Source organism: Chiloscyllium punctatum, chromosome 22, assembly GCF_047496795.1.
Source record: "Chiloscyllium punctatum isolate Juve2018m chromosome 22, sChiPun1.3, whole genome shotgun sequence".
NCBI classification, from domain to species: domain Eukaryota; kingdom Metazoa; phylum Chordata; class Chondrichthyes; order Orectolobiformes; family Hemiscylliidae; genus Chiloscyllium; species Chiloscyllium punctatum.
Genome location: NC_092760.1, coordinates 25590226 through 25617113, shown reverse-complemented (window position 1 = coordinate 25617113; position 26888 = coordinate 25590226). Strand labels below are relative to the sequence as shown.

General features: G+C 45.0%; 1 protein-coding gene across 4 annotated transcripts in view; it reads right to left on the bottom strand.

Annotated features, from left to right (window-relative positions):
• Nucleotides 1-26888, bottom strand: part of LOC140493467 (lysosomal acid phosphatase-like) — a 129208-nt gene that overhangs the window by 23457 nt on the left and 78863 nt on the right. For 3 of the 4 annotated variants that reach the window (XM_072591927.1, XM_072591928.1, XM_072591926.1), the window contains exons 9-10: nucleotides 12450-12556; nucleotides 10643-10827 (exon numbers count right to left, since the gene is read on the bottom strand). In XM_072591927.1, the coding sequence (XP_072448028.1) occupies nucleotides 10643-10827; nucleotides 12450-12556 (292 nt within the window). Of the gene's footprint in view, nucleotides 1-6872; nucleotides 6914-10642; nucleotides 10828-12449; nucleotides 12557-26888 lie in introns of those variants that run through there. The other variant, XM_072591929.1, reaches the window with a different exon arrangement.

The window sequence follows — 26888 nt, the reverse complement described above, 5'->3', positions numbered from 1 at the left end:
GGTCTTTTCAGAACGCTGATAGGGGAGGGAAATATATCCCTACTGGTGGGGTCCGTTTGGAGGTGGCGGAAATGACGACAGATGATGCGATGTATATGGAGGTTGGTGGGGTGGTAGGTGAGGACCAGTGGGGTTCTGTCCTGGTGGCAATTGGAGGGGCGGGGCTCAAGGGCGGAGGAGTGGGAAATGGAGGAGATGCAGTGGAGAGCATCATCAACCACATTCTGAGGGGAAATTGCGGTCTTTGAAGAAGGAGGCCATCTGGGTTGTACGGTATTGGAACTGGTCCTCCTGGGATTCTGGATTAGTGTTGCTGGAAGAGCACAGCAGTTCAGGCAGCATCCAAGGAGCTTCGAAATCGACGTTTCGGGCAAAAGCCCTTCATCAGAAATAAAGGCAGTGAGCCTGAAGCGTGGAGAGATAAGCTAGAGGAGGGTGGGAGTGGGGAGAAAGTAGCATAGAGTACAATGGGTGAGTGGGGGAGGGGATGAAGGTGATAGGTCAGGAAGGAGAGGGTGGAGTGGATAGGTGGAAAAGGAGAGCAGGTAGGACAAGTCCGGACAAGTCATGGGGACAGTGCTGAGCTGGAAGTTTAGAACTAGGGTGAGGTGGGGGAAGGGGAAATGAGGAAACTGTTGAAGTCCACATTGATGCCCTGGCGTTGAAGTGTTCCGAGGTGGAAGATAAGGCGTTCTTCCTCCAGGCGTCTGGTTGTGAGGGAGCGGCGGTGAAGGAGGCCCAGGACCTCCATGTCCTCGGCAGAGTGGGAGGGGGGAGTTGAAATGTTGGGCCACGGGGCGGTGTGGTTGATTGGTGCGGGTGCCCCAGAGATGTTCCCTAAAGCGCTCTGCTAGGAGGTGCCTAGTCTCCCCAATGTAGAGGAGACTGCATCAGGAGCAACGGATACAATAAATGATATTAGTGGATGTGCAAATAAAACTTTGATGGATGTGGAAGGCTCCTTTAGGGCCTTGGATAGAGGTGTGGGCGCAGATTTTACAGTTCCTGCAGTGGCTGGGGGAAGGTGCGAGGATTGGGGGGTGGGTTTAGGGGGGCGTGGACCTGACCAGGTAGTCATGGAGGGAACGGTCTTTGCGGAAGGCGGAAAGGGGTGGGGAGGGAAATATATCCCTGGTGGTGGGTTCTGTTTGGAGGTGGTGGAAATGTCGGTGGATGATTTGGTTTATGCGAAGGTTGGTAGGGTGGAAGGTGAGCACCAGGGGCGTTCTGTCCTTGTTACGGTTGGAGGGGTGGGGTCTGAGGGCGGAGGTGCAGGATGTAGACGAGATGCGTTGGACGGCATCTTTAACCACGTGGGAAGGGAAATTGCGGTCTCTAAAGAAGGAGGCCATCTGGTGTGTTCTATGGTGGAACTGGTCCTCCTGGGAGCAGATCCGGCGGAGGCGAAGGAATTGGGAATATGGGATGGCATTTTTGCAGGAGGTAGGGCCATGCTTCAGGCTCACTGCCTTTATTCCTGATGAAGGGCTTTTGCCCGAAATGCCGATTTCGAAGCTCCTTGGATGCTGTGCTCTTCCAGCACCACTAATCCAGAATCTGGTTTCCAGCATCTGCAGTCCTCACTTTCTCCCCGAAGAAGAGGTTATTCTGGACCTGGTTTTGGGAAATGAGCCTGGCCAGGTGAATGAAGTTTCAGTGGGGGAGTATTTCAGGAGTGGTGACCATAATACTGAGAGTTTTAAGTTACTCATGGATAGGGATAACAGCAGTCCTCAGGTGAAAGTGTTAAATTGGGGGAAGGTGAACTACAACAATATTAGGAACTGGAGAATGTTGATTTGGGGGTGAATCCACACTGGACATGGGGTAGTATTTCAAATGGCAGGTGAGCTGAGTTCAGGAGTGGCATGTTCCTAGGAGAATGAAGGACAGATAACGCAAGTTACATGAACCATGGATGATCAGGGATGTTCTGACTTTAGTCAGAAAGAAAAGGGAAGCATACATGACATCTTGGAGAATGGGAACTGACTAAGCCCTTGAAGTATATAAGGAAAGTAGGAAAGAACTTAAACAAGGAATTATGAGGGCTGAAAGGGGTCATAAAAAATCATTAGCAAACAGGATTAAGGAGAGGGTTGACCCATTCAAGGACAATGGAGGGAACCTGTCTGTGGAACCAGAGGAGGCAGGTGAGATGCTAAACAAATACTGTGTGTCGGTATTCACCAAAGAGAAGGAATTGATTAGCGATGATCTCTGGGAAGGGAGTGTTGAATCTCCAAGCAAAGCTGCTACTTAAAAAAGAAGAGGTGTTGTGTGTCTTAAAAAGTATTAAGGTAGATAACATCCCAGAATATTGAGGGTGGCAAGAGAACAAATTGCTGGAGCATTGACAGACACCTTTCTGTCCTCTTTGGCCACAGGTGAGGTCCCAGAGCACTGGAGAATAGTCAATGTTGCCCCATTGTTGAAGAAGAGTAACAGGAATAATCCTGGAAATGACAGGCCTGTGAGCCTCATGTCAGTGGCAGGATGCGGTGGATTTAAAGGAGATTTTTCACCGAGGGTAGTGAGTGCCTGGAACACACTGCCAGAGGAGGTGGTGGAAGCAGACACAATAGCAGCATTCAAGAAATACCTGGACGAATATACAAATAGGAAGGGAATAAAGGGGTACGGATTTAGTCTATGATAGTTTTAGTAGGGAAGGGCAAAATGTGTCAGCTCAGGCTTGGAGGATGGAAGGTCCTGTTCCTGTGCTGTATTGTTCTTTGTTCATCAACAATGAAGTGAGGTTGTGAAACCTCATGAGGAGCAATGTCCAGTAAAAATGCCCAAAGCAAGAATAGAAACCGAGATCCCCCTCACCACCTTTTATGACTCCCTTTCTCCAGAGGCTATCCAACATTTTCGACACACAAACAAGTCAGGAGTATGGTGGAATACTCCCCACTTACCTGGATGGATACAGCCCCAGTGATAGTTACAAAGCTTGACACCATCCAGGTCAATGCAGCCTTGCTTGACTGGCATCACAACCACAAACATCCACTCGCTACACTACTGATGCCCAGTAGTCTTCAAGATGGACTGCAGAAGTTCACCAAAGATCCTTTGACAATATCTTCCAAATCCATGACCACTTCCATCTACAAGGGCAGCAGACACATTGGAACACTGAAACATTCCTCTTCAAGCCAACTGCCACCGTGACTTGGCAATATATTGCTTTTCCTGCAGGATTGGTGGTTCCTGGAACCCTTTTCCTAACAGCATTGTGAGTCAACTACAGCACATGGACCGCAGTGGTTCAAGAAGGCAGCTCACCACCATCTTCTAAAGGGCAACTGGAGTCAGGCAATCATGCCCAGTGATGCCCAAATCCTTAGAAAAGACTTAGTAACAGGGTATTCAACAAGTTTTAGGTTGTGATTGGTCAGCCGTGTGATAATTCACATTGAGTCAGACACAAACCCTTTGATTATGAGATACAGAGACTGATGAAAATTAACACCATTATCACTCAGTTCACTGATCAATTGATTCAGACTTTAGACCACAAATGTAACAGACAGTTTAATGAAGATATGGAGAGTACTAACAAATTGTTGTTGTGGTTCTGTTCGCCGAGCTGGGAATTTGTGTTGCAGACGTTTCGTCCCCTGTCTAGGTGAAATCCCCAGTGCTTGGGAGCCTCCTGTGAAGCGCTTGTGTGATCGTTCCTCCAGCACTAACAAATTTTAAGGAACCCTCTAAACAAAGCTATGTCTCCTACCCACCTTCCACTTAAGCTATGAAACGTTATGTCCATTCACCCTCTGCTGTATAGAACAAATGAATGAAGAGGGTGTGTTAAAATAACTAAAAGCTAAGTCATTCATATTGATTGCAGGCCAGTGAAAGTGTCAATTATTCAGATCTTTTAAAATATCTTTAGCAGGATGTACAAGCACTTGAAGCTTCTCTATTATAGTTGATTAGTAAAGTGATCAGAAGTTACGGCGAGAAGGCAGAATGGGGAGGAACACATCAACCATGATCAAAAGCAGAGCAGACTTGATGGGTCAAATGGCCTAATTCTGTTCTTGTAGCTTATGGTTTTATATTGTGTAAGTAATTATTTACAGTCACAATTGTCAACCCTGGGCACAGCTTTTTCAATCCCTGAATGGATGTCTGAGCATTCAGTAATTTAGATGGTAGCAGATAAGTGTGATCTGCAGTCATGGCAAGCTCACACGAGGGAAAGCTGCATGAGCTGTGGTTAGCATCGCTGCCTCTCAGCGCTAGGGACCCAGGTTCGATTGCAGCCTCGGGCGACTATCTGTGTGGAGTATGCACATCCTCTGTGTCTGCATGGGTTTCCTCCCACAATCCAAAAATGTGCAGGTTAGGTGAATTGGCCATGCTAAAATTGCCCATAATGCTTGGAGATGTGTTGGTTACTTGCAGTAGTCAGGGTAAAAGTAGAGTAGTGGGGAATGGGTTTGGGTGGGATACTGTTCGGAGGGTCGGTGTAGACCTGTTGGGCTGAAGGGCCTGTTTCCACATTGTTGGGATTCTAGAAAATTTCTCTGTTTAAAAAAAAAGCTGTGCCATGACTTGCAAAGAACTTCGACAGGGTGACATGCAGCCAATGGGTATGGCCAGGGTAGACTGTGCTCATGCCACTGGATTTGCAATCCAGAGGGCTAGGCTAATGTTTTGGGACATGGGTCAAACCACACCAGGGCAGCTGGTAGAATTTAAGTTCAGTTAATAAATCTGGAACTAAAAATCAGCCTCCATGATGGTGACCACAAAACTATCACTAATTGTGGTAAAAACCCATCTGCTTCACTAATGTCTCACAGGGAGGGAAGTTTGCTGTCTTTACCCCGCCTGGCCTACATTTTACTCCAAGGTCTCAGGAAGCTACTTAGTTAAGGGGTAGTGAGAGTTGGGTAACAAAGCTGGCCTTGCTAGCAACACGCACACCTCATGAAATAATTTTTTTAGAAGAAAGCCCACAACATACCACTTGCTGCATTGGGAAGTGTGGGAAAAGATTTGCTAACCCACGATAGGACCACAAAAACAAATTGGAGAAATTGTACCAGGGCACCCAGAATTCCCAAGCAGCTCACGAACTGGGTCAGATGGCACGCAGACAACGGAATACGCTTTCAAGCTCCCATGGACATGACAGAGGCTCAAAGCCCTCAGGGGCAGTTTCACAACCCAGCAACACCAAAGCCCCACAAAAAGAGTAGGACAGACAGACAGGCACCACAGGACAATGGAAACACCTCACCACTCCATAAAAGACTTTAACACCTACGTGTGAAGATGAATGGAACCATGATACTGTCAGGATGTTGCACTGTGTGAAGGAACAGGACATTCACCTGATAACTGTTTTTGAATTAGCATCCTTGCAATTAAATTACTCCATTTTCAGAAACATTGTATTTTCCCATTTCTTAACCAGTGTCATTGTGCAGCATTACTATAAAACTGGTCTCATCCTCAGCTCTGGGAGGAGAAATCAAATTCTCTGTGCAGACTGTCAGTTCTGTGTCAGCTAGTCTGTTTTCTCCTCCAGCAATATCGCTCACAATAAACGGTTTGTCAATTTCACTTCGAGCTGTTGCAATTTAGATGTTGCAATTCGGCCCAACAAGTCCACACCGACCCTCCAAAGAGCAACCCACCCAGACCCATTCCCCTACATTTACCCCTTCACCTAACACTATGGGCAATTTAGATGCTCTCTGTGTTTGGTGATGGCTAACCTACTGGGCAAATTTCTCTGACAGGAAGGATATCAGAAAATGTCAGTGTCAAAGAGCACAGGGAGGTCTGAAACAACTTGGCTGACAGATTTTGTGCAGTGTTTGTGGAATAAGTGGCTCCTTGACACCTGAGTCATGATGGCTGTTTTCTCAGGCTCCACTGTAACTTTCAATCGGAATCCAGATGACTGTGGGCTGATGTTGCACAAAGACGGTGAGATGCCATCAGCGCTGAAGGATGTTGTAGGATGTAACATACACACATCAGACACTGCGGTAATACACCACATTTGTGTACAATCTGGGATTCCAGCTTTTAATTTGTATAAAAATAATTAGTTGTGGAATGCTCTGATGGCTTCAATTTTTAAAGTTTTTTTAAATCATAGCTGTGAAGACTCTGATACTAAGTGACATACAGGCAGAAGGTTCTGTGAATGGGTAATTTGAGCGGTTCTTATCTAGTATTGTACCTTGATGGTGATGTTCTTTCAGGATAAAGTGGTTGGAGACAAGCTGCCTCCTCCTCTTTACCCTCAGCTGCATCCCTCACCTGACGGATGTACTCTGATGGTGGTGGAGTGAAGTAGTGGACCATGACAAATCCTTAAAGATACTTTGCTGACATTAAAGGGATCCTCAGGAGTAACTGAGGCAGCTGACCGAACACCTTGCTCTGTCACATTTTAATATGGCTGCATGGGTTTTATTGTATACATAATCTTTACACAAGAGGTTTGTGGACTGGGGTCAGCTATTTGGCTCCAAGAAGCTGCACTTGACTTGATGTAGCTTGGACAGTGAGCAGCACAGAATGAAGGTACCGGGAAGGGACATAAAGCAAGATTTACATTTCTATCGCTCTCTGGACAACTAATAGCCATGCTTAGGTGTGGAAACACAGAATCCAGTCTGTGAATAGCAAACACAGTCATTTGCTCATATCCAGATATTCTGGTTTTAGGATGTTGAATGAGGGTGAAGTGTCCCACCAGGGGCTGTCTAACTTGATTAACATTTTGGTTAAATAGTAAGCGCCAGGGTAACTCTGCTGATCATTTTCACAACCTTGCTGAGAAATTTTACATGGATCCAAACACGCTCAGTAGCTCAGACACTACGAAATCTAGTCGACGCTGCACTGGATTGTTAGCCTTGAACTTCAGAATCAAACCCTGCAATGAATCCAAAATCTTGTAACTCAGCATAGAGGTGAGATAGCTACCAAATGAGCCACAAATGGCTTGTTACTGTGTTAACACTCACTGTTTTATCATCCCAACACTGGACATTGATGGAAAGCCATATCCTTACATTAGGAAATAAGGCACAACTGATTCACAACACTTGCAAAAGTGAGGATTGAGTTATTGGTGGTACCTGACAGAATGGGGAATGCTGTAAACTCAGTTAAGCCATGTGCCCGCTCTGACTGCTTCCATGTGGTAAGAGAATCAAAAGTGGTTATCCGACTGGAGCTGGAGAGTGTCAGAGACCTCCCTTACACAACATTTGACATAAACCAGCAGATGTTGGGAATTAACCCCAGATTAGCCTGGGAGGAACCAGAAGAATGTACAGCCACTGTAACCATTGTTCCTTGCCCTGTGAATTTTGGCAGAAACACAGATGCCTCAAACAGTGTTCCACACTGAAGCACAGGTTAGAGAATTGCTCCTTGATCTCTCAGTCTGGGTGTGGTCTCCCTTGCCTGCTCGCACTTTCTGGCAGCTTGGACTGCTCTGTGTGTTGTATTCTCTCATTCTCCCAGTCCAAGATAAATATCTGGTAATGGACACACTCCAGGGAGAACTGGTTTATGCAGGATACCTAAAGCCAGCTAAAACACCCTGACAGATTGTGAGCACAAGCTGGTGTGCGAGTGCGAGTCCGTGTGTGAGAACAAGCATGAGGGCTAAGCAAGAGTGTACGCGTGAGTGGGTGCACCAGTGCAGGCAGGGGGAAGGTATACATGCGCAAGAATGCAATGAGTGAGAATTGTGTGTTAGAACCCTCACTGATTTTTCATTATTTTATCTTCTCATTTTGGTTTGGAATCAATTTTGAAGATCATTGATTATTTTAACTTTTCTGTGTCACAAATACAGTGATAGGGAATCTGATTTTGGTTCAGTCGTCTGGTCTCGATGTTAGAAGAGTGTTTGTGAAAGACTGTGGATGTGTAAGGCAATGTGCCACTGCCCCTTGAAACAGGGATGAAACCTGCTCATGTTAAGTGCCTGCAAGCGGGGTGATGTGGAGGGGTGGTTACACTGCAGTAAAGTTCTGGCTGACCAGGAGACTCTCTCATTCCACCTGTTTGCCACAGGTGTATTGGAAAGATTTACAGTTTGATAACCAACTTGTTTGACCACATCATGATATACATTCCAGGGCCAGCAATCCCGAGGGAGCATGTCAACCTGGAGCCCCTGTCCCAAGGTACAGTCACTGTCACAAGACCTCCACAATTATTGGCACACTACTTCCTGTAAATCTCTGCATTCTAAATAACTTGGAGAATCAATGTGAGAAGAAATCAAACAGAAATTACACTGCATTAAGCTGGTGATATAATAAAGTTGGTGGTGTCTTCCTCCTTGCTACGTCTATGTTCAGCTGCGAGAGCTTCAGAGGGTGAGAGCTGATCAGTTGAGCTCCAGGATGAAAGCATTACATAAAATATTATAATGCAGTACAGGCCCTTTGGCCTTCGGTGTTGGACCGACCTGTGGAACCAATCTGAAGCCTATCTAACCTACACTATTCCATTCTCATCCATATACTAATCCAATGACCATTTAAATGCTCTTAAAGTTGGTGAGTCTACTACTGTTGCAGGCAGTGAATTCCACGCCCCCACTACTGAGTAAAGAAACTACCTCTGACATCTGTCCTATATCTATCACCCCTCAGTTTAAAGCTATGTCCCCTCATGCTAGCCATCACCATCCGAGGAAAAAGGCTCTCACTGTCCAACCTATCTAACCCTCTGATTATCTTGTATGTCTCAATTAAGTCACCCCTCAACCCTCTTCTCTAACGAAAACAGCCTCAAGTCCGTCAGCCTTTCCTCATGAGACCTTCTGTCCATATCAGGCAACGTCCTAGTAAATCTCCTCTGAACCCTTTCCAAAGCTTCCACATCCTTCCAATAATGCAGTGACCAGAATTGTGTGCAATTCTCCAAAACTGGCTGTACCAGAGTTTTGTACAGCTGCAGCATGACCTCATGGCTCCAAAACTCAGTCCCTCTACCAATAAAAGCTAACACACCGTATACCTTCTTAACAATCTTATCAACCTGCATGGCAATTTTCAGGGAACTATGTACATGGACACAGAGATGTCTTGGCTCATCTACACTACCAAGAATCTTCCCATTAGCCCAGTACTCTTTATTCCTGTTGCTCCTTCCAAAGTGAATCACCTCACACTTTTCCACATTAAACTCCATTTGCCACCTCTCAGCCTAGCTCTGCAGCTTATCCATGGCTATCTGTAACCTACAGGAGAAAGTGAGGACTGCAGTTGCTGGAGACCAGAGCTGAAAATGTGTTGCTGGAAAAGCGCAGGTCAGGCAGCATCCAAGGAGCAGGAGAATCGACGTTTCGGGCATGAGCCCTTCTTCAGGAATCTGTAACCTATAATATCCTTCAGCACTATCCACAACTCCACCGACTTTGGTGTCATTCGCAAATTTACTAACCCACCCTTCTTTTCCCTCATTCATGAAAATGACAAACAGCAGTGGCCCCAACACAGAGCCCTGCGGTACACCACTAGTAACTGAGTTCTAGGATGAATATTTCCCATCAACCACCACCCTTTGTCTTCTTTCAGCTAGCCAATTTCTGATCCAAAATGCTAAACCACCCTCAATCCCATGCCTCCACATTTTATGCAATAGTCTACCGTGGGGAACCTTATCAAACACCTTATTGAAATCCAAATATACCACATCAACCGCTTTACCCTCATCCACCTGTTTGGTCACCTTCTCAAAGAACTCAATAAGGTTTGTGAGGCATGACCTACCCTTCACAAAACCGTGTTGATTATCCCTAATCAACTTATTCCTTTCTAGATGATTACAAATCCTATCTCTTATAACCTTTTCCAACACTTTACCCACAACTGAAGTAAGACTCACTGGTCTATAAGTACGAGGGTAGTCTCTACTCCCCTTCTTGAACAAGGGGACATTTGCTATCTTCCAGTCTTCTGGTACTATTCCTGTAGATAATGATGACATAAAGATCAAAGCCAATCTTCTCTCTTGCTTCCCAAAGAATCCAAGGTAAATCCCATCTGGCTCAGGGGACAGATCTATTTTCACACTTTCCAGAATTGCTAACACCTCCTCCTTGTGAACCTCAATCCTCTCCAATCTATCAATGTTATGCAGTCGGTTCTGCTATAACACGGTAGTTCCTTGCTCCTGCAATCCCATGTCATAAGAAAATTGTATAATTAGAGCACCATTTAAAGTAATGGGGCCGGAATCGCATTATTACCAATACACGCTTTCAAACTTTGCACTATAGAAACACTGTCCCAAATTCGTCAATCATGTTATAGTGAATTAGCACTAACGAAACGTGCGTTATAGCAGAACGACCTGTATCAGTATGACACTCAACACCACAATCGGCATTGGATGATCATTGACAACGGACATTCATGGGGTGTGCATTAACATCCTCACTAATATAGCATCTGGCAGCAAAATGGTACTATTACATTCCAAATCCATTTTCATTGCCAAAACCGTGAAAATAGGCATCACTGGGTCTAATTCTGATCTCCCCCACCTCTGATACATAATAGTAGCCATGAACTATATCCAGATAACAATGTCCACATCTCATAAGTGAATTTAGAAAAGCTGTGATAGTAATTACCTGTCTGAATACTTGAGGGAGCTGGACTGGTGAACTTGCACTCTTCGTCTCGGTTGTCAGAGATCAGATCTTTGGTGTTTTGGATAAATGTTTCTAAGGGACAGTGCTCAGAGCAGGATGGCAGAACAAGCAGGTGAGGCTCAGTACGAGTGTCATTCCTGAAGTACATGTCCAATGTGAAGGACCTGCAGAAAGCACATAGAGAAGGTGAAAAGAATGGGGGGGGTGGTGGCGGAGGGGGTTGAAGGGACAAATATGTCTGGTCAACATGACTCTGATGGAACTGAAAGAAAGGACAATACTGAATAGATTTAACAAGTGACAGTAGTTAAGTTGTCTCCTGACAAGCCCCAACACCTCACTGGCTACTCACCCATTGGATAGTCAGAAAAACAGGGATTCATGGTTCTTCTACTTATAGCGCTGTTATATACATATACTGCATATATACTGCAATATCGACACAACACAAATTGCCTTCAGTATCTCCAAGTCCACTCACTCCATGTTGTTTTCAAGTTCTGGATTTAAGCCCCTAAACCTCTCTCTCTATTTTCCCTTTCTTTGACAAAGACTTGGATGCTGGACATCAAATTGGCTTAAGTGGTTAACTGTCAAATTGTATTTTACAATGTCGTTCAGAGGGAGGGCTGTACTGTCGGAGAGTCAGGACTGGGGGAGTGCCGCACTATCAGACGGTCAGTACTGGGAGGAGGTGATGACTGACACTGAGCCTTCACTGACAGGGGCTTGTATCTGAAACTGATGCCTCAGAAATGACAAGTGAAGGTGCAGAGCTGTTGAGGCTGTGAGCAAAACGTCGAGATGGAGATTAGCTTTGAGGTTTATAAAAGACCACAAACTTATGTTGCCCATTTGAGCAGTCATTCAAGAGGAAGGTTTAGGAATCCGGAGAGGTGCACTTCTCTGAAAGGGCTGCCAGCAAAGTGTGCGTCAGAACTCAGCCATCATTGTTGAGATATTGTACAGTGTTGGAGATGAGTAGGACTTCCATGTTGAATTGCAAGTGGAGCTGAATGTGGGGCCTGGTCATTGTCGGGAATCCCCTCAGGGGGACTGCGGTCCCTGCCAGCAGAGATCAGCAACTTGGGAGGATGTCATGCAGTGGGCATGGTCAATCTTGTGGCCTGCTCCCCTTTCAGGATAAGTCCAATGTCTTTGTCCAATTGGAGGAGGAGTCTGGAACTTGTGCTGAAGGGGAAGACTGCATAGCCGCACGGAGGGACAGTGCGTGAGCAGTCGCAGAAATGTGACTGGTGAGTGGCAGTGAGAGCTGCCCAAGATAACGAATAGGGCAGCATTAAATCTCTGACGAAGACCATGTAACTGGGAAATGGTTGAGGAACAGACATACAGTTCTGGGAGTCCTGGGAAAACATTGCCCAAGGTTTGAGAAACCACCATTTGTGGAAGAACCATGTTGCGGAGACCAGTCAGAACCACATGAAAAAGGCCACAGGAACTCTACAAACAGAACTTTGCCACTCACTGATTAGAGGACATTTGTAATTGTTTGCTGGTGGACCTGGAGTGAATGGTCATTGTAAATAGGATTCCTGAAGAAGGGCTTATGCCCGAAAACGTCGATTCTCCTGTTCCTTGGATGCTGCCTGACCTGCTGCGCTTTTCCAGCAACACATTTTCAGCTCCGGTCATTGTAAATAGTTTGCTTCCCTGAATTAAACCATGTCACAGATATTTATAAAGTTAAAGCCAGTGGACCCTTGTTATAAATCAATGGAGGGACAGCCAGCAGTGACCGTTTCAGAGTCCCCACAGAACTCACCCATCATCCTCTTGGTACAGCTCAAACATGTGACAGGAAGCATAGGAAGGAATGGTGCCAGAGTACACATTCAATGCCATCTGAAGTGCTACGAGTGTTGTGTCATGCTGTGGAAAGAATACATTGTTTAAATAGGTTAGAAATTGTTCTACGAATCCCTTTCTCCCCTGAACCAAGTCAGGCTGCAGTCCGAAGAGAAGTTCCCCTTTTTCAACCGCATACGTTAAATTGAGAAGCAACCAGTGGCTGGACATCTAGCCTGCTAAACACACAAAGCCTTTCCAAACCAAAATCATCAAACTGCAGGGACACAGGCCCTGTCTCAATCTCTGCTGGCCTTGGCATATATAACCAACCTGACAGGGGCGATGGTCCGGTGGTGTTATTGCTAGACTATTACTCCAGATACCTTTGTAATGAGGATCTCGCCATGGCAGATGGAATTATGAAAAACCATGAAAAACTCATCTGGTTCATTAATGTTCTTCAGGGAAGAAAATCTGCATCCTTACTTAGTCTGACCTATATTTGACTTCAGAGCCCCAGGATCGTGGTTGGCTCTGAACTGCCTTCTGAAATAACCTAGCAAACACTCAGTTGTATCAATCACTACGAAGTCTCAAGAAAGAAATGAAATTGATGGACAACCTGGAATCGACCTAGGCACTGGAAACAACGACGACAGAAACAGCCTTGTCAACCATGCTAAATCTTCCTTACTAACAGCTGGGGGTTAGTGCCAAAATTGGGAGAGTTGTCTCACAGACCAGACAAGCAATAGCTTGACACACTAACACTCATGGGATCCTATCTTACAGACAATGTCCCAGACATCACCATCACCATTCCTGGATATTTACTGTCCCATTGGCAAGACAGACCCAGCAGAGATGATGGCACAGTGGTAAACAGCTGTCATAGAAGCATAGAGTCCTACAGCACGGAGACAGGCCCTTTGGCCCAAAATTCCATCCACTCTAACCCCATTCCCCTGCACTTGGCCCATATCGTTCTAAGCAGAAGTGGGTACTGCAGATGCTGGAGATCAGAGTCAAGATTAGAGTAGTGCTGGAAAAGCACAGCAGGTCACACAGCATCCGAGGAGCAGGAAAGATCTTGTCCCACATCGTTCTAAACCTTTCCTATTCATGTATGTGTCCAAATATCTTTGAAATGTTTAATGTACCCACCTCAACCACTTGCACTGGCAGCTCATTCCATGTGTGTACCATCCTCTGAGTAAAAAAAAAGTTGCCCCTCAGGTTCCCTTCTATTCTTTCCCCTCTAACGTTAAACCGATGCCCTCTTGTCCTCGATTCCCCAACCTTGTCTGAGTGGATTCACCCTATCCATGCCTCTCATGATCTTATACACTTCTATAAGCATACAAGATGGGTGGGTGATGACTTCCAGGCTCCATGAAGTCTCATAGTGTCAGATTTTTTAAATATACATTATTATTGAAAAATTGAAAAATGTTTACTCTTTTACCAAAAAAAGAAAAAGTTATAAAAGTACAGAAATACAGAAAAGTTGAAATAATATCACACTAGAGTAACATTAACAATAAACTGCCTACTACTCTTCAAGATGCAACCATCTCATATTTACTTAACCCAAATTAAAACAAACTCAAATTAAATGAAATAGTATTAAATTACAATCCAATGAAACTAAATGACATTACATTACACTACGTTATAGTACTCCACTTGCTGCACCTCCACCGAAATTCCCATCCATAGGAGCAACAGTTATTATACTCGTACTTACTAGGCCTCCTCCCCCCCCCGGGGTCACTGGACCACTATATACGGCCCTTGTGGCTATATAAAGACACTCATCAGTATCACTGATAGGTCCATGTCTGTGTAATTTAGAAAGGGCTGCCATGCCTTATAAAATTGCTCTGTTCCATGGTGCACCATAATCATCAGATAATCTTGGGAGACATGGCTCCATCACAAGTCTGCGCCACCCCTGCAAGACCTGGAGGATTTTCTAATATCCAATTCATTAGAATGTTCTTCCTCGCACAGTGTTTAAGAATGTTAAATAACCTCTTCCCATGCTCACTCAGAGAGGGCAGATTCAGTAGCCCCAAAAGAAGGGACACTGGATCCTCCTTAACTTCAAGTCCCAGGATCTTCTCCAGCTCATTCACGATAGCATCCTAGTATCTGTGAATCTTGTAGCAGGACCAAAAGCAATGTGTGAGGGTGCCTGTGCTAATTTTACAGTTGGGACATTTCAGAGAAGATCCTTTGCTAACCTCTCTGGTGCCATATGGGCCCTGTGGAGGATCTTCAATTGCATACCTTGTGCTTTATTGCACATTGAAATTTTCTTTACATTCCCCCATATATCCTCCCATGTTTCCGATGAGATTTCTTCCCCAACCCCTTATTCCAGATCCCATGAAGTCTCTCCATATCCCCCAAGGCACTCCCTCTCTGCAGATGATATATGGTACTGAGAGAGTGCACCCCACATCGGAGCACTCTTCTTTCTATATCCAACTTGTAGGGCTGAGCCAAGAGCATGGTCTTCTTCTGTATATAATCCCTAACCTAGGAGTATCGGAAAAGGACCCTGTTAGGAATCCTGCATTTCTGACTTAATTGGATGGAAGACATCAAGACCTCTCCCTTGAATAAATCTCCCAAACAAGAGATTCCGCTACCCTGCCATGCTCTAAAGCCGGAGTCCACTGACCCCGGTCTAAGTCCTGGGGCCCCCACTAATGGGGCGAACGGCTAAGTCTTAAGCAAATTGCCCTCATCCTGCAGCATTATTCTCCATGCTTTCACCGTATTTATGATAATCGGGCTTTCACAGTGCTCAGTCACAGATCTCATCTTATCCATAAACATAGATTGATGAGGGGACATCTCATCTGCGAGGCCTCAACATCAAGTTATGTTGACCTCGAGTCCTGACTCACCCAGTCACCCATTTATGATAGCAGGGTGCCTATTTGGTATCTGTTCAGATCTCAGAGGTCCACCCCCACATATCCTGTGGAAGTTGCAGTTTGGTAAATTTAATCAGGGGGCACCGACAGCACCAGATAAATGATCCAAGCCAACCAACAAACTTTTGCAACACCTGTGCGGGTAATAACAATAGGAGCATCCTCAGATGATATAATAACCGAGGAAGAACATTCATTTTAATCAGGGCTATACAGCCTAGCCACGATATTGGTAGTCCCCCCAGCACAGCAAGTCCTGCTTTATCCTCTCAAACAATTGTACAAAGTTAGTTCTGTACAGCTGCCGGAAGGTAGGGGTAATAAAAATTCCCAGATAGAGAAAATCTGCAATCACCTAAAAGGAAACTCCATTCCACCATCCAGCTTCAGTACTTCCACCAATCCCCCCACGGTCATGTCTTCCAACTTTGCAAAATTTATCATGTATCCTGAAAAACTGAATAATTTAATGTTTTGTATTAGCTGGAGTATGGACTTTTCTGGATTAGCCAAAAACAGAAGGACATCATCCGCGTAAAGAGTAATTTTGTGTTCCCCAATTCCCACCTTTGGTGCCACTATTTCAGGATCCTATCGGATAGCCATAGGATCAATCACCAAAGTAAACATTAGTGGCGATATGGGATATCCCTGTTGGCTCCCTCTCCCCACAGTAAAATTGCTCAATGTAACGCCATTTGTGATAACCACCACCTTGGGGTGACTCGAAACACTGCCACCCACCTGGTGAAGGCACCCCCTTCCAGACCAAAGTGATCTAGAACAGCAAAGAGATATGACCATTCCACCCAATCAAAAGCCTTGTCTGATTCCAGGGATTTCACCAAGCCGAGAATCATTCCCTCCTGACATACATGCACTACGATCAGTACCTGCCTGACATTATTGGAAGAGCCTTGATAAAACCAGTCTGGTCTTCTTTTATAATAACGGGCAACACTTTTTCCAATCTCAGAGCCAGCACCTATGATAAAATTTTGAAGCCTACATTCAACAACGAGATGGGCCTGTACAACATGCAATCCTCAGGGCTTCCCCTTTCTTTAAAATAAGGGAGATATTGGCCTTTCTAAGAGAGGGCGGAAGGCAGGCTTGGCTATATGAATGAATATACATCTACAGAAGTGGTTCAACTAACGTGTGTATAAACTCCTTCTAAAGTTCACTCGGGAACCCATCTGGACCGCGTGCCTTACAGCCTCTTGCACCTCTTGTATCATCAGAGGTGCATTTAAAAGGGAGGCCTGATCTGTGTTTATATCAGGGAGGTCCAGGTTTTCAAAAAAAGGATTCCATTCTCGCTACTCCATCCCCGCTACTCCATCCCCAAAGCCCTCTGACCTGTATAACTCTGCATAGAATTCCCGAAATCCGGCATTAATCTTTTTCAGCTCATGAGTGATGTTGCCAGTTCTCTTCCTAATAGAGGCGGAGCACTGCAGAGCACTTTTCTCCATAGCCAGTTAAACCCGGTATCTACCTGGCTTATCTCGATATTCAAACTGCCTTTGCTTTGCAAAGAAGACCCCTCTCTTTGCCGCTCGTGTGAGCACTGAGTCCAGAGCAGTCTGGACAGCCGTGACCCGTTATAACTTAACCACAATGGTCGGTTATAATATGCCAACGCGACTGCTTTTAGCCGGTCTCAAGCACCCACTGCTGCTCTCCTCTCTGCCTCTTTCTCATTGTTCAATATGAAATAATCAGACCCCTTAAATACACCTGGGTGGTCTCCCAAAACACTGATGGATTACTGGCTGTACCCGAATTGAGGTCCCAGAAAGCCCTGAACATCCCTGTCATGTACTGTACAAGGTTGACATCCTCTAGCAGAAACAGATCCGTGCACCAGTGCAGTATGTCTGTTCCACTTCTCTTGGTCTTAACATCCACATACACTGCCGCATGTTCCGAAACAGTTATGTTCCCAATCCTGCAGGCCAACACCAAGCCGAAACAAACCGACGGAACAAAGAACATATCAATTCTTCTGTGGCACTTATGCGGGTTGGAGTGAAAGGTAAAACCCTCCCATTAGGGTGGAGACACCTCCACACATCCACTAGCCCCAAATCCTTACACAAGTCCAATTACTGTCTACACTGCAGAAGTTTACCTGACAGACCCCTTGGCATCCTGTCTATCCCAGGGTCCATGAGACGATTAGAGTCTCCTCCTATAATCATACGGCACACCTCAAGAGCCATTAATTTAGAGACCGTGTCAACTAAAGATTTAAGAGGACGCGCCGGGGGACAGGAAACATTCAGGATGCTATTCTCTTCTCCGTGTACCAGAGCCTTGAGACGGATGAACAGTCCATACTCATCCTTGGTTTGATCTATCACTTGAAATGGGAGGTTCCTTCATACGAGTGTGGCCACTCCTCTGCTTTTGGAGTTAAAGGAGGAAAAGAACACCCTATCATATCCCCCCCTGCAGTAACTTCAGATGTTCCCTATCGGTTAAATGTGTCTCTTGCAAGGTCAACCCTTTCCTTCTTAAGATTTGAGAGCACTTTTTTTCCTTTTAATGGGGGGAATGGCTCCCCTTTATATTCCAGGTGCACCACCTGAACAGATCGCTAGCCATGATTGCACACTACAGCCCGCAGTCCCCCGAGAGGAAGAATGTGCAGCGAGTGGAAAAAACACAACTTTATCAAATCTAAAAGCTATTCCTACAAATACTACTAAAACTAAGAAACTAACCACTACTCCTAATTTGAACAAATAAACACAAAAACCACAAATCTCCAGAGGTCTCCCCCTTCGCCCATAGGGGGCATCCACTCCCAAACTTACAGCCATCCTGGCACGTTCCAGTTAAGGCCGTGCCCCAAACCCAGGCAATGGGAAAAAACATGTTATTTACATTGCTGCAAGTTAACAATGGATGCCTTCCCCTGCCCCTCCACATCTCAACGCCACACATCTTTACACTGAAAAAGTAACCACTCCTCATCCAGAAAACAGAACAGAAAAAAACAGATAATTACCAAACGGATATAACATAAAACAAACCAGCTTTTACACCAAAGCATTACCAAGCCTATGAGGCCCAAGACCATGAAAGGGAAAAGACCAAAGAAAGAGAAGATGGAAAAATATTATGCCATTGTCCACACACATCTTTTCCTCTTTCCCCCTCGGTCCAAGTTTACCATACCAGCAAGTTCAAAAATTCTTTTGTTTGTTTTCCACCAAGTCAAAGTTGAAGACAGGCCCTCCACGATTAAAATATAGTACTGCTAGGTACCTCAGAGAATATTGAATATTTAAGTCTTTTTTTTAACATCATCGAAAGTCGTCCTTTTCTTAATTATTAGACCGCAAGTCATAGGAGTGGAAGTAAGGTCATGCGGCCCATCGAGCCATTCAATCATGGCTGATGGGCATTTCAACGCCACTTACCCACACTCTCCCCCCATATCCTCTAATTCCTTGCGAGATTAAGAATTTATCAATCTATGGCCCCAGTAAAGTCTTGCAAAAACATTATCATCGAACCTTTATACACCAGAGCCTGTGGATCTCTTCCTAGTCTTCTGCACGTTTATTAACTGCTTTTCTTTACAGTGCTGGAGTCGCACTAGGACTGAGCAGGACGCTGATGTGACCCGGACTTGCGCATCGCGATCTGGTGGGCTTGCTCCATACTCACCGGCCCGGCCCAACTCGATCTCCAGCCCCAGCAAGTCCAAGAGCCACCATTCTGAAAACTCAGCCAGATTCTTGCCCTCCTCATGCTCCGGAAGACCCACGACAAGTAAGTTTTTTCTCCAAACTCTATTTTTTGAGGTAGTCTACCTGTTCCAGCAAGGTTCAGACCTGCCCCTCGGAGTTCTCTGTCATGATCTCCAAGGCCGCGGTCCTTTGCTCAACTGCTTCCACCGCTGATCCAACTTCCGGATCTCCTGCTCATGCTTTGACAGCCTGGCAGTAATCGGTTCCAGCGCTGTTTTGATTTTTTTCATGGAGTTTTGCAAACTCTGAGTAGATTCTGCTGCTCTACTGAGCTTAAAGGCACCGCCACGGCAGTTGAAGCAGCGACTGCGGGTGTGCCCAACACAATAGGGGACTGCCTTGTCTGCAGCACTCCCCCAGCTCCCTTTCCTTCAGACGTCTTCATTTTGACTCCACAGTCTCCAAATCCTAATTTAAAGTGTTCTCAGTGCTCTACCTGCCTTGTGCTAAACATTTTCCTCAGGGGTGGTTAATGGGGACTGGGGGAATAGGAGCCCACCATGCCAGGGTATGGCACAGAGCCCAACACAGCAGACGTTTCAGACTGCTGCCACCTTGAATCTTCATGGTGTCAGATTAAACATGGGCAAACTCTTGTACTGTTCTCCCTCAGTTGATGAATCAGTACTCCTCCATGTTGAATGACATTTCAAGGAAGCACTAATGATAGCAAGGGCACAAGATGTACTCTGGGTGTGGGGTTTCAATGTCCACCAAGAATGGCTCAGCAGCAGCACTTACTGATCAAGCTGGACGGGTTCTAAAGGATGTAATGCTAGACTGGGTCTGTGGTAGGTAGTGAGGGAACTAACAAGAAGGAGTAATATACTTGACCTCATCCTTACAAATCTGCCTACTACAGATGTATGAATCCATGATAGTATTGGTAAGAGTGACCACTGCATTGTGGAGTCAATGTGGAGACAAAGTCATGGCTTCACTTTTAGAATACCCTCCATCATGATGTGCTGTACTATCACCTTTGTACAGATCCAGCAACTAAAGACTTGGCATTCTTGAGGTGCTGTCGACCAACAGCAACAGAATCATACTCCAAGACAAAAATCTGCAACCTCATGGCCTGGCATATCTCCCACTCAACCATTACAGTCAAGCCAGGGATCAACCCTGGTTTAATGGAGAGTGCAGGAGGGCATTCCAGGAGCAGCATTAGACATACCTGAAAATGAGGTGTCCAGCAGGTGAAGCTACCAAACAGGACTACTTGAATATCAAACAGCATGAGCAGTAAGTGACAGAGTTAAGCAATCCAACAACAGATCAGATCTAAGCTTTGCAGTCCTGTCACAGCTAGTCATGAATGGTGCTGGATATTTAAATAACTGACTGGAGGAGGCAGCTCCACAAATATTTTCATTGTCAATGAAACCAGCCCACTCAACTGCAAATATAGTACTTAGGACAAAAGGATATGGGAAGACAGTGGGGCTGGGAGTTCATTGGATAATCAACCATGAGCACGCTGAATGTGGAGCAGATTCAAAGGGTCTATTCCTGCTCCTATATTCTATGTCAAACCAGTGCAAAAGATGAGAATAAGGCATTTGGAACAAGCTTCAGTCAGAAGTGCCAAGTGGATGATCCATCTCGATCTCCTCCAGTGTTCCCTAGGGTCACAGGTGTCAGTCTTCAGCAAATTCAATTAACTACATTTGATATCAAGAAACAGTTGGAGACAATGGATAGTACAAAGGCTATGGGTACTGACATTTGAGAAATAGACCTGCAGACTCCAAAACTTGCCTCTGTCCTAGCCAAACTCTTCCATTACAGCTGCAATTTCATCTAGCTGACAATGTGAAAGATTGCCTAGGTCTGCCCTGTATGCAAAAAACAAGATGAGTCCAACCCAGCCAATTGCCGCTCTTGATCATCAGTAAAGCGATTGAAGTTGTCATCAACAGTGGAACAAGCAGCACCTGCTCTACAATTACCTGCTCAATGATGCCCAGTTTGGGTTCCACTGGGGACTGTGCTCTTATCTCATGACAACTGAAGTTGAAATGAGCTGAACTTCAGAGGTGAGGTGATGTGAGAGTAACAGCCCTTGACATCAAGACTACATTCAACCAAGACTGCATTCAACCATTCAAGGATCCCTGTCAGAACTAGGACCAAAACTCAATGCTGGTTGGAGTCATACTTAACATAGAGGAAGATGGTCATCTTTGTTGAAAGTCAGTCATCTCAATTCCATGACATCTCTGCACGAGTTCCTTAGGGCAGTGTCCTAGGCCCAACCATCATCAAATGACCTTCCACCCAAGAAGTGGGGATGTTCTGAGATGATTGCACAATGTTCAGCACAATTTGCGATTCCTCAGATACTAAGGCAATCTATATCTAAATGCAGCAAGACCTGGACAATATCCAAGCTTGGGCTGACAAGTGACAAGTAATATTCACACCACACAAATGCCAGGCAAAGGTCATCTCCGATAAGAGACGAACTAACCATCGCCCCTTGACATTCAAGACTATTACCATCACTGAATCCACCACTATCAACATCCTGGAGGACACCATTGACCAAAAGCTGAGCTGGACTCATCATATAAACACAAGACCAGGTCAGAGGTGAGAAGTAATGCAATGAGTAACTCTCCTCTTGACTTCCACCGACAAGGCACAAGTCAGGAATATCATCGAATGTTCTCCACATTCCTAGATGGGTACAGCTCCAGAAACACTGAATAAGCTTGACAGCATCCAGGAAAAAGCAGCCCGCTTAATTGACAAACATCCACTCTCCCTACCACCAATGCTCAGTAACAGCAAGATACGAGATGCATTGCAGGAATTCACTAAAGATCCTCAGACAACACTTTTGAAACTTAGATTTAGATTAGATTACTTAGATTACTTAGAGTGTGGAAACAGGCCCTTCGGCCCAACAAGTCCACACCGCCCCGCCGAAGCGCAACCCACCCATACCCCTACATCTACCCCTTACCTAACACTACGGGCAATTTAGCATGGCCAACTCACCTGACCTGCACATCTTTGGAGTGTGGGAGGAAACCGGAGCACCCGGAGGAAACCCACGCAGACACGGGGAGAATGTGCAAACTCCACACAGAGAGTCGCCTGAGGCGGGAATTGAACCCGGGTCTCTGGCGCTGTGAGGCAGCAGTGCTAACCACTGTGCCACCGTGCCGCCCATTTCTCGGAGGACAAAGCAGCAGACACCTGGGACACCACCAACTGCAAGTTCCCCTCCAAACCACTCACCATCCTGACTTGGAGTCAAAAAGTGTGGCGCTGGAAAAGCACAGGCAGCATCCAAAGGCTTGGAAATATATCACTTCTTCCACTATCGCTGAGTCAAAATTGTGAAATGCCTCCCAAATAGCATTGTGGGTCAACCTACAGCACATGGACTGCAACGGTTTGAGAAGGTAGCTCACCATCACCTTCTTAATGGCAGTTAGGGACAGGCAATAAATGGTGGCCCAGCCAGTGGCAGCCATGTTCTATGTTCCATTAAAACAAATCAGCACTTCATAGCACAGTATGTCAAATGAAAAGCTGTGCATTTGAAGAGCATTTTAGTTCACCTTGGATGGCATTGAGTACTTCATCATTAAGGAGCAATTTATATCTACTTGAGAAGGCAAATGTGGCACTCATAACACACTATCTGACAAGGTGGCATTCCTCAGCACTGACCATCCATAAGCATGGCACTCTCTTGATACTGACCCCAAAAGCAGGGAACTATAGACCAGTGAGCCCAACATCAGTGGTGGGCAAGTTGTTGGACGGGATCCTAATGTTTAGGATTTACTTGTATTTGGAAAGGAAAGGACAAATTATGGATAGTCTGTAGGGAATTTAATCTAATCTAATCAACATGGTTTTGTGCATGGCAAGATGTATCTCACTAACATGATTGGGTTTTTTGAAGAAGTGACAAAAAAGATTGTTGAAGACAGAGCAGTGGATGTGGGCTATGTAGACTTCAGTAAGATGTTTGACAAGATTCTGCATGGTAGACTGGTCAGCACGATTAGATCACATGAAATACAGGGAGAACTAGCCATTTGGATATGTAACTGGCTCAAAGGTAGGAGACAGAGGGTTGGGTGGAGGGTTGCTTTTCAGACGGGAGACCTGTGACCAGCAGTGTTCCACAAGGATCGGTGCTGTGTCCACTACTTTTTGGCATTTATATTAATGATTTCAATGTCCATTTACATCAATGATTTGAAAATGAATATAGGAGATACGGTTAGTAAGTTTGCAGGTGACACCAAAATTGGTAGTGTAGTGAACAGGCAAGAAGGTTATCTCAGAGTACGACGGGACCTTGATCAAATGGTCAAAGAGGAGAGGATGGAGTTTAATTCAGATGAATGTGAGGTGTGACATTTTCCTAAGGCAAATCAGAGCAGGATTTGTATACTTAATGGGAAGGTCCTGAGGAGTATTGCTGAACAGAGAGATCTTGGGCTGTAGGTTCATCATTCCTTGAAAGTGGAGTCACAAGTAGACAGGATAGTGAAGAAGGTACCCTTGCATTTATTGGTCAGTGTATTGAGTATTGGAGTCGGGTTGTCATGTTGCCGCTGCACAGGACATTGGTTAGGCTATTTTTGGAAAACTGCGTTCAATTCTGGTGTCACTACAATAGGAAAGATGTGAAACTTGAAAGGGTTCAGAAAAGATTTATAAGGATGTTGCCAGGGTTGGAACATTTGAGCTATAGGGAGAGGCTGAATAGGCTGGGGCTACTTTGCCTGGGGTGTTGGGGGCTGAGGGGTGACTTTGTAGAAGTTTATAAAATCATGAGGGTCATGGATAAGGTGAAAAGTCTAGGGGCTTTTCCTAGGGGAGCCCAACACTATAGGGCATAGGTTTAAGGTGAGAGGGGCAAGATTTAAAAGGGATTGAAGGAGCAACATTTTCACACAGAGAGTGATGCATTAGAGTTCTTTGGTGAGTGACCAGGAAGGCAGATGTAGTCTATATGGATTTAATTGAGGCTTTGGATAAGGTTCCACATGATAAGCTGCTCTGGAAGGTTAGATCACATGGAATCCAGGGGGAGCTGGCAAATCGAATACGCAATTAGCTTGATGGTAGGAAGCAGGGTTTATAGCAGAAGGATATTTCGTGGACTGGAGGCCTGTAACTAGTGGAGTGCCTCAGGGATCAGTGCTGGGCCCATTGCTATATCAATGATTTGGATGAGAATGTACAAGGCATGATTAGTAAGTTTGCAGGTGACATTAAAACATGGGGTATCGTGGACAAAGTGGAAGATTATCCGAAATTGCAGCAGGACCTTGATCAGCTGGGGAAGTGGGCCAAGAAATGGCAATTGGAGTTTAACACAGATAAGTGCGACGTCTTGCATTTTGGAAAGTCAAATCAAAGTGAATGGTAGGGCCTTAAGAAGTGTTGTGGAACAGAGAGTCCTTGGAGTTCAGGTGCAAGGTTCTCTGAGAGTAGAGTCAGAGGTAGACAAGGCAGTGAAGAAGGCTTTTGACACACTGGCCTTCGTCAGTCAGGACATTGAGTATACGTGTTAGGAAGTTACGTTGCAGGTTGTACAGGATGTTAGCGAAGTCGCACTTGGAGTATTGTGTTCAATTTTGGTCACCTTGCTGTAGGAAGGATGTTATTAAGCTGGAAAGGGTGCAGAAGAAATGTATAAGGATGTTGCCAGGACTCAAGGGACTGAGTCATAGGGAGAGGTCGGACAAGCTAGGACTTCTTTCTTTCGAGTGTAGGAGACTGAGGGAGGATCTGATAGAAGTGTATAAGATCATGAGAGGCATAAATAGGGTGAATGCACTCAGTCATTTTCCCAGGGTTGGGGAATCAAGGACTAGAGGACATCAGTTTAAGGTTAGAGGAGAAAGAATAAAAGGGAACCTGAGGGGCAACATTTTCTACAGAGATGGAACGCCTATGGAATGAGCTGCCAGCGGAAGTGGTGGAGTCATAATACTTAAAAGACATTTGGACAAGTGTCTGTTGCATGGGAATTTCATGAAAGGGGTAGTGCTTAGGTTATAAAGTATCAATTTAGCAATTTGAGTTCCTTTCTTGCTATTGGTTAAAATTGCTTCATAAAGTTTTTTTTTGTTTATGAAAAAACTTGGAATGCCTATTCTTTTATGCTGAATTAGGCAATTAGAAAAAAATCGGCAATTTAATTGTTTAATAAGATTTTCATTTTTCTAATAGCTTCCAGAATAGTGGCCTCTTATATAGCTGAAAAATGATTTGTCAATTTTATACTCAATGCCCCAGAAGCCTTATCGACTTGTGCTGCCACAGTCAGGACGCTATGGATGTGCACCCCAAGATCACGGAATATCAAATATCCGAAGAGTCCTGCTGTTTACTGCACACTTCTCTCTTGCATCTGACCTCTCAAAGTGCAGAGCTGTTCTGTCATTAGACAGATGACTGGTGGTGATTTAACCTGAGGACCACCATGCCTCAGGCGAGGGGAGGGGTTGAGAATTGTCTCTTTCATGATAGTCTCAGTGATGAGGGCATTAAACTCTCACTGTTGGCATCAAACTGCATTGCAAATCAACCATCCAGTCAACTGAACTAACCAGCCCCCGATTAAAACATATAATGTAGTTTAACAGGCGATTTACAAGATATAAAAACTGTACTTAGAGATTCCTAACTCAATTCTTGTCTTGAAATTGTTGAACTGTGCCACTTGGTGTTAAATTCCTCATATTAACTGGAGTTAGATTTTCAAATCAATACACACTTTTTAGTTTCTCACAGAGTAATCAAACAGTTAGGTAACATTTCAAGATTATTTGACACCAATTACACACTTACAGAATCGGAATAAGTCAGACAAAGTCACGAGGCATCATGCATTTCAAATACACATCTGTTGCACAATTATGAGGACCAGATTATGGCATGTGAAAGGCTGACTGAATATGAAAAAAGTGAGAGAGAGATTCAGGACAAGGCAATTTGCCCAGAGGAGAGCAACCAAACGTTGGCACCAAAGAAACATATAAACTAGAAAGGGCAGTGAGTGAAGCAATGGCACCAATATAGGGAAAACAAGGGAACCCAGCAGTATATGGCCCTATTCTAAAGTGGAAGATGACAGATAGGAGGCAAGATTCATAGATGGGCAGAATGAGGGAAAGATGTGGAAGGCGAGTAAAAGCAGCAAGAGTTCTAATGATAGCAAGGGGAAGATAGAACATTACAACCCAGCACAGGCCCTTCGGCCCTCGATGTTGAGCCGACCTGTGGAACCAATATGAAGCCTATCTATCCTACACTATTGCATTTCATCCATATGTTTATCCAATGACCATTTAAATGCCCTTAAAGCTGGCGAGTCTACTAATGTTGCATACGTGTTCCACTACCTCAGAGGGTAGTGTTTTACTACCCTCGGAGTAAAGAAACTACCTCTGACATCTGTTCTGTATCTATCACCCCTCCATTTAAAGCTATATCCCCTCGTGCTAGCCATCACCATCTGAGGAAAAAGGCTCTCATTGTCCACCCTATCTAACCCTCTGATTATCTTCTATGTCTCAATTAAGTCACCTCTCAACCTTCTTCTCTCTAATGAGAAAGCCTCAAGTCCCTCAGCCTTTCCCTCCATATCAGGCAACATCTTAGTAAATCTCCTCTGAACCCTTTCCAAAGCTTCCACATCCTTCCTATAAT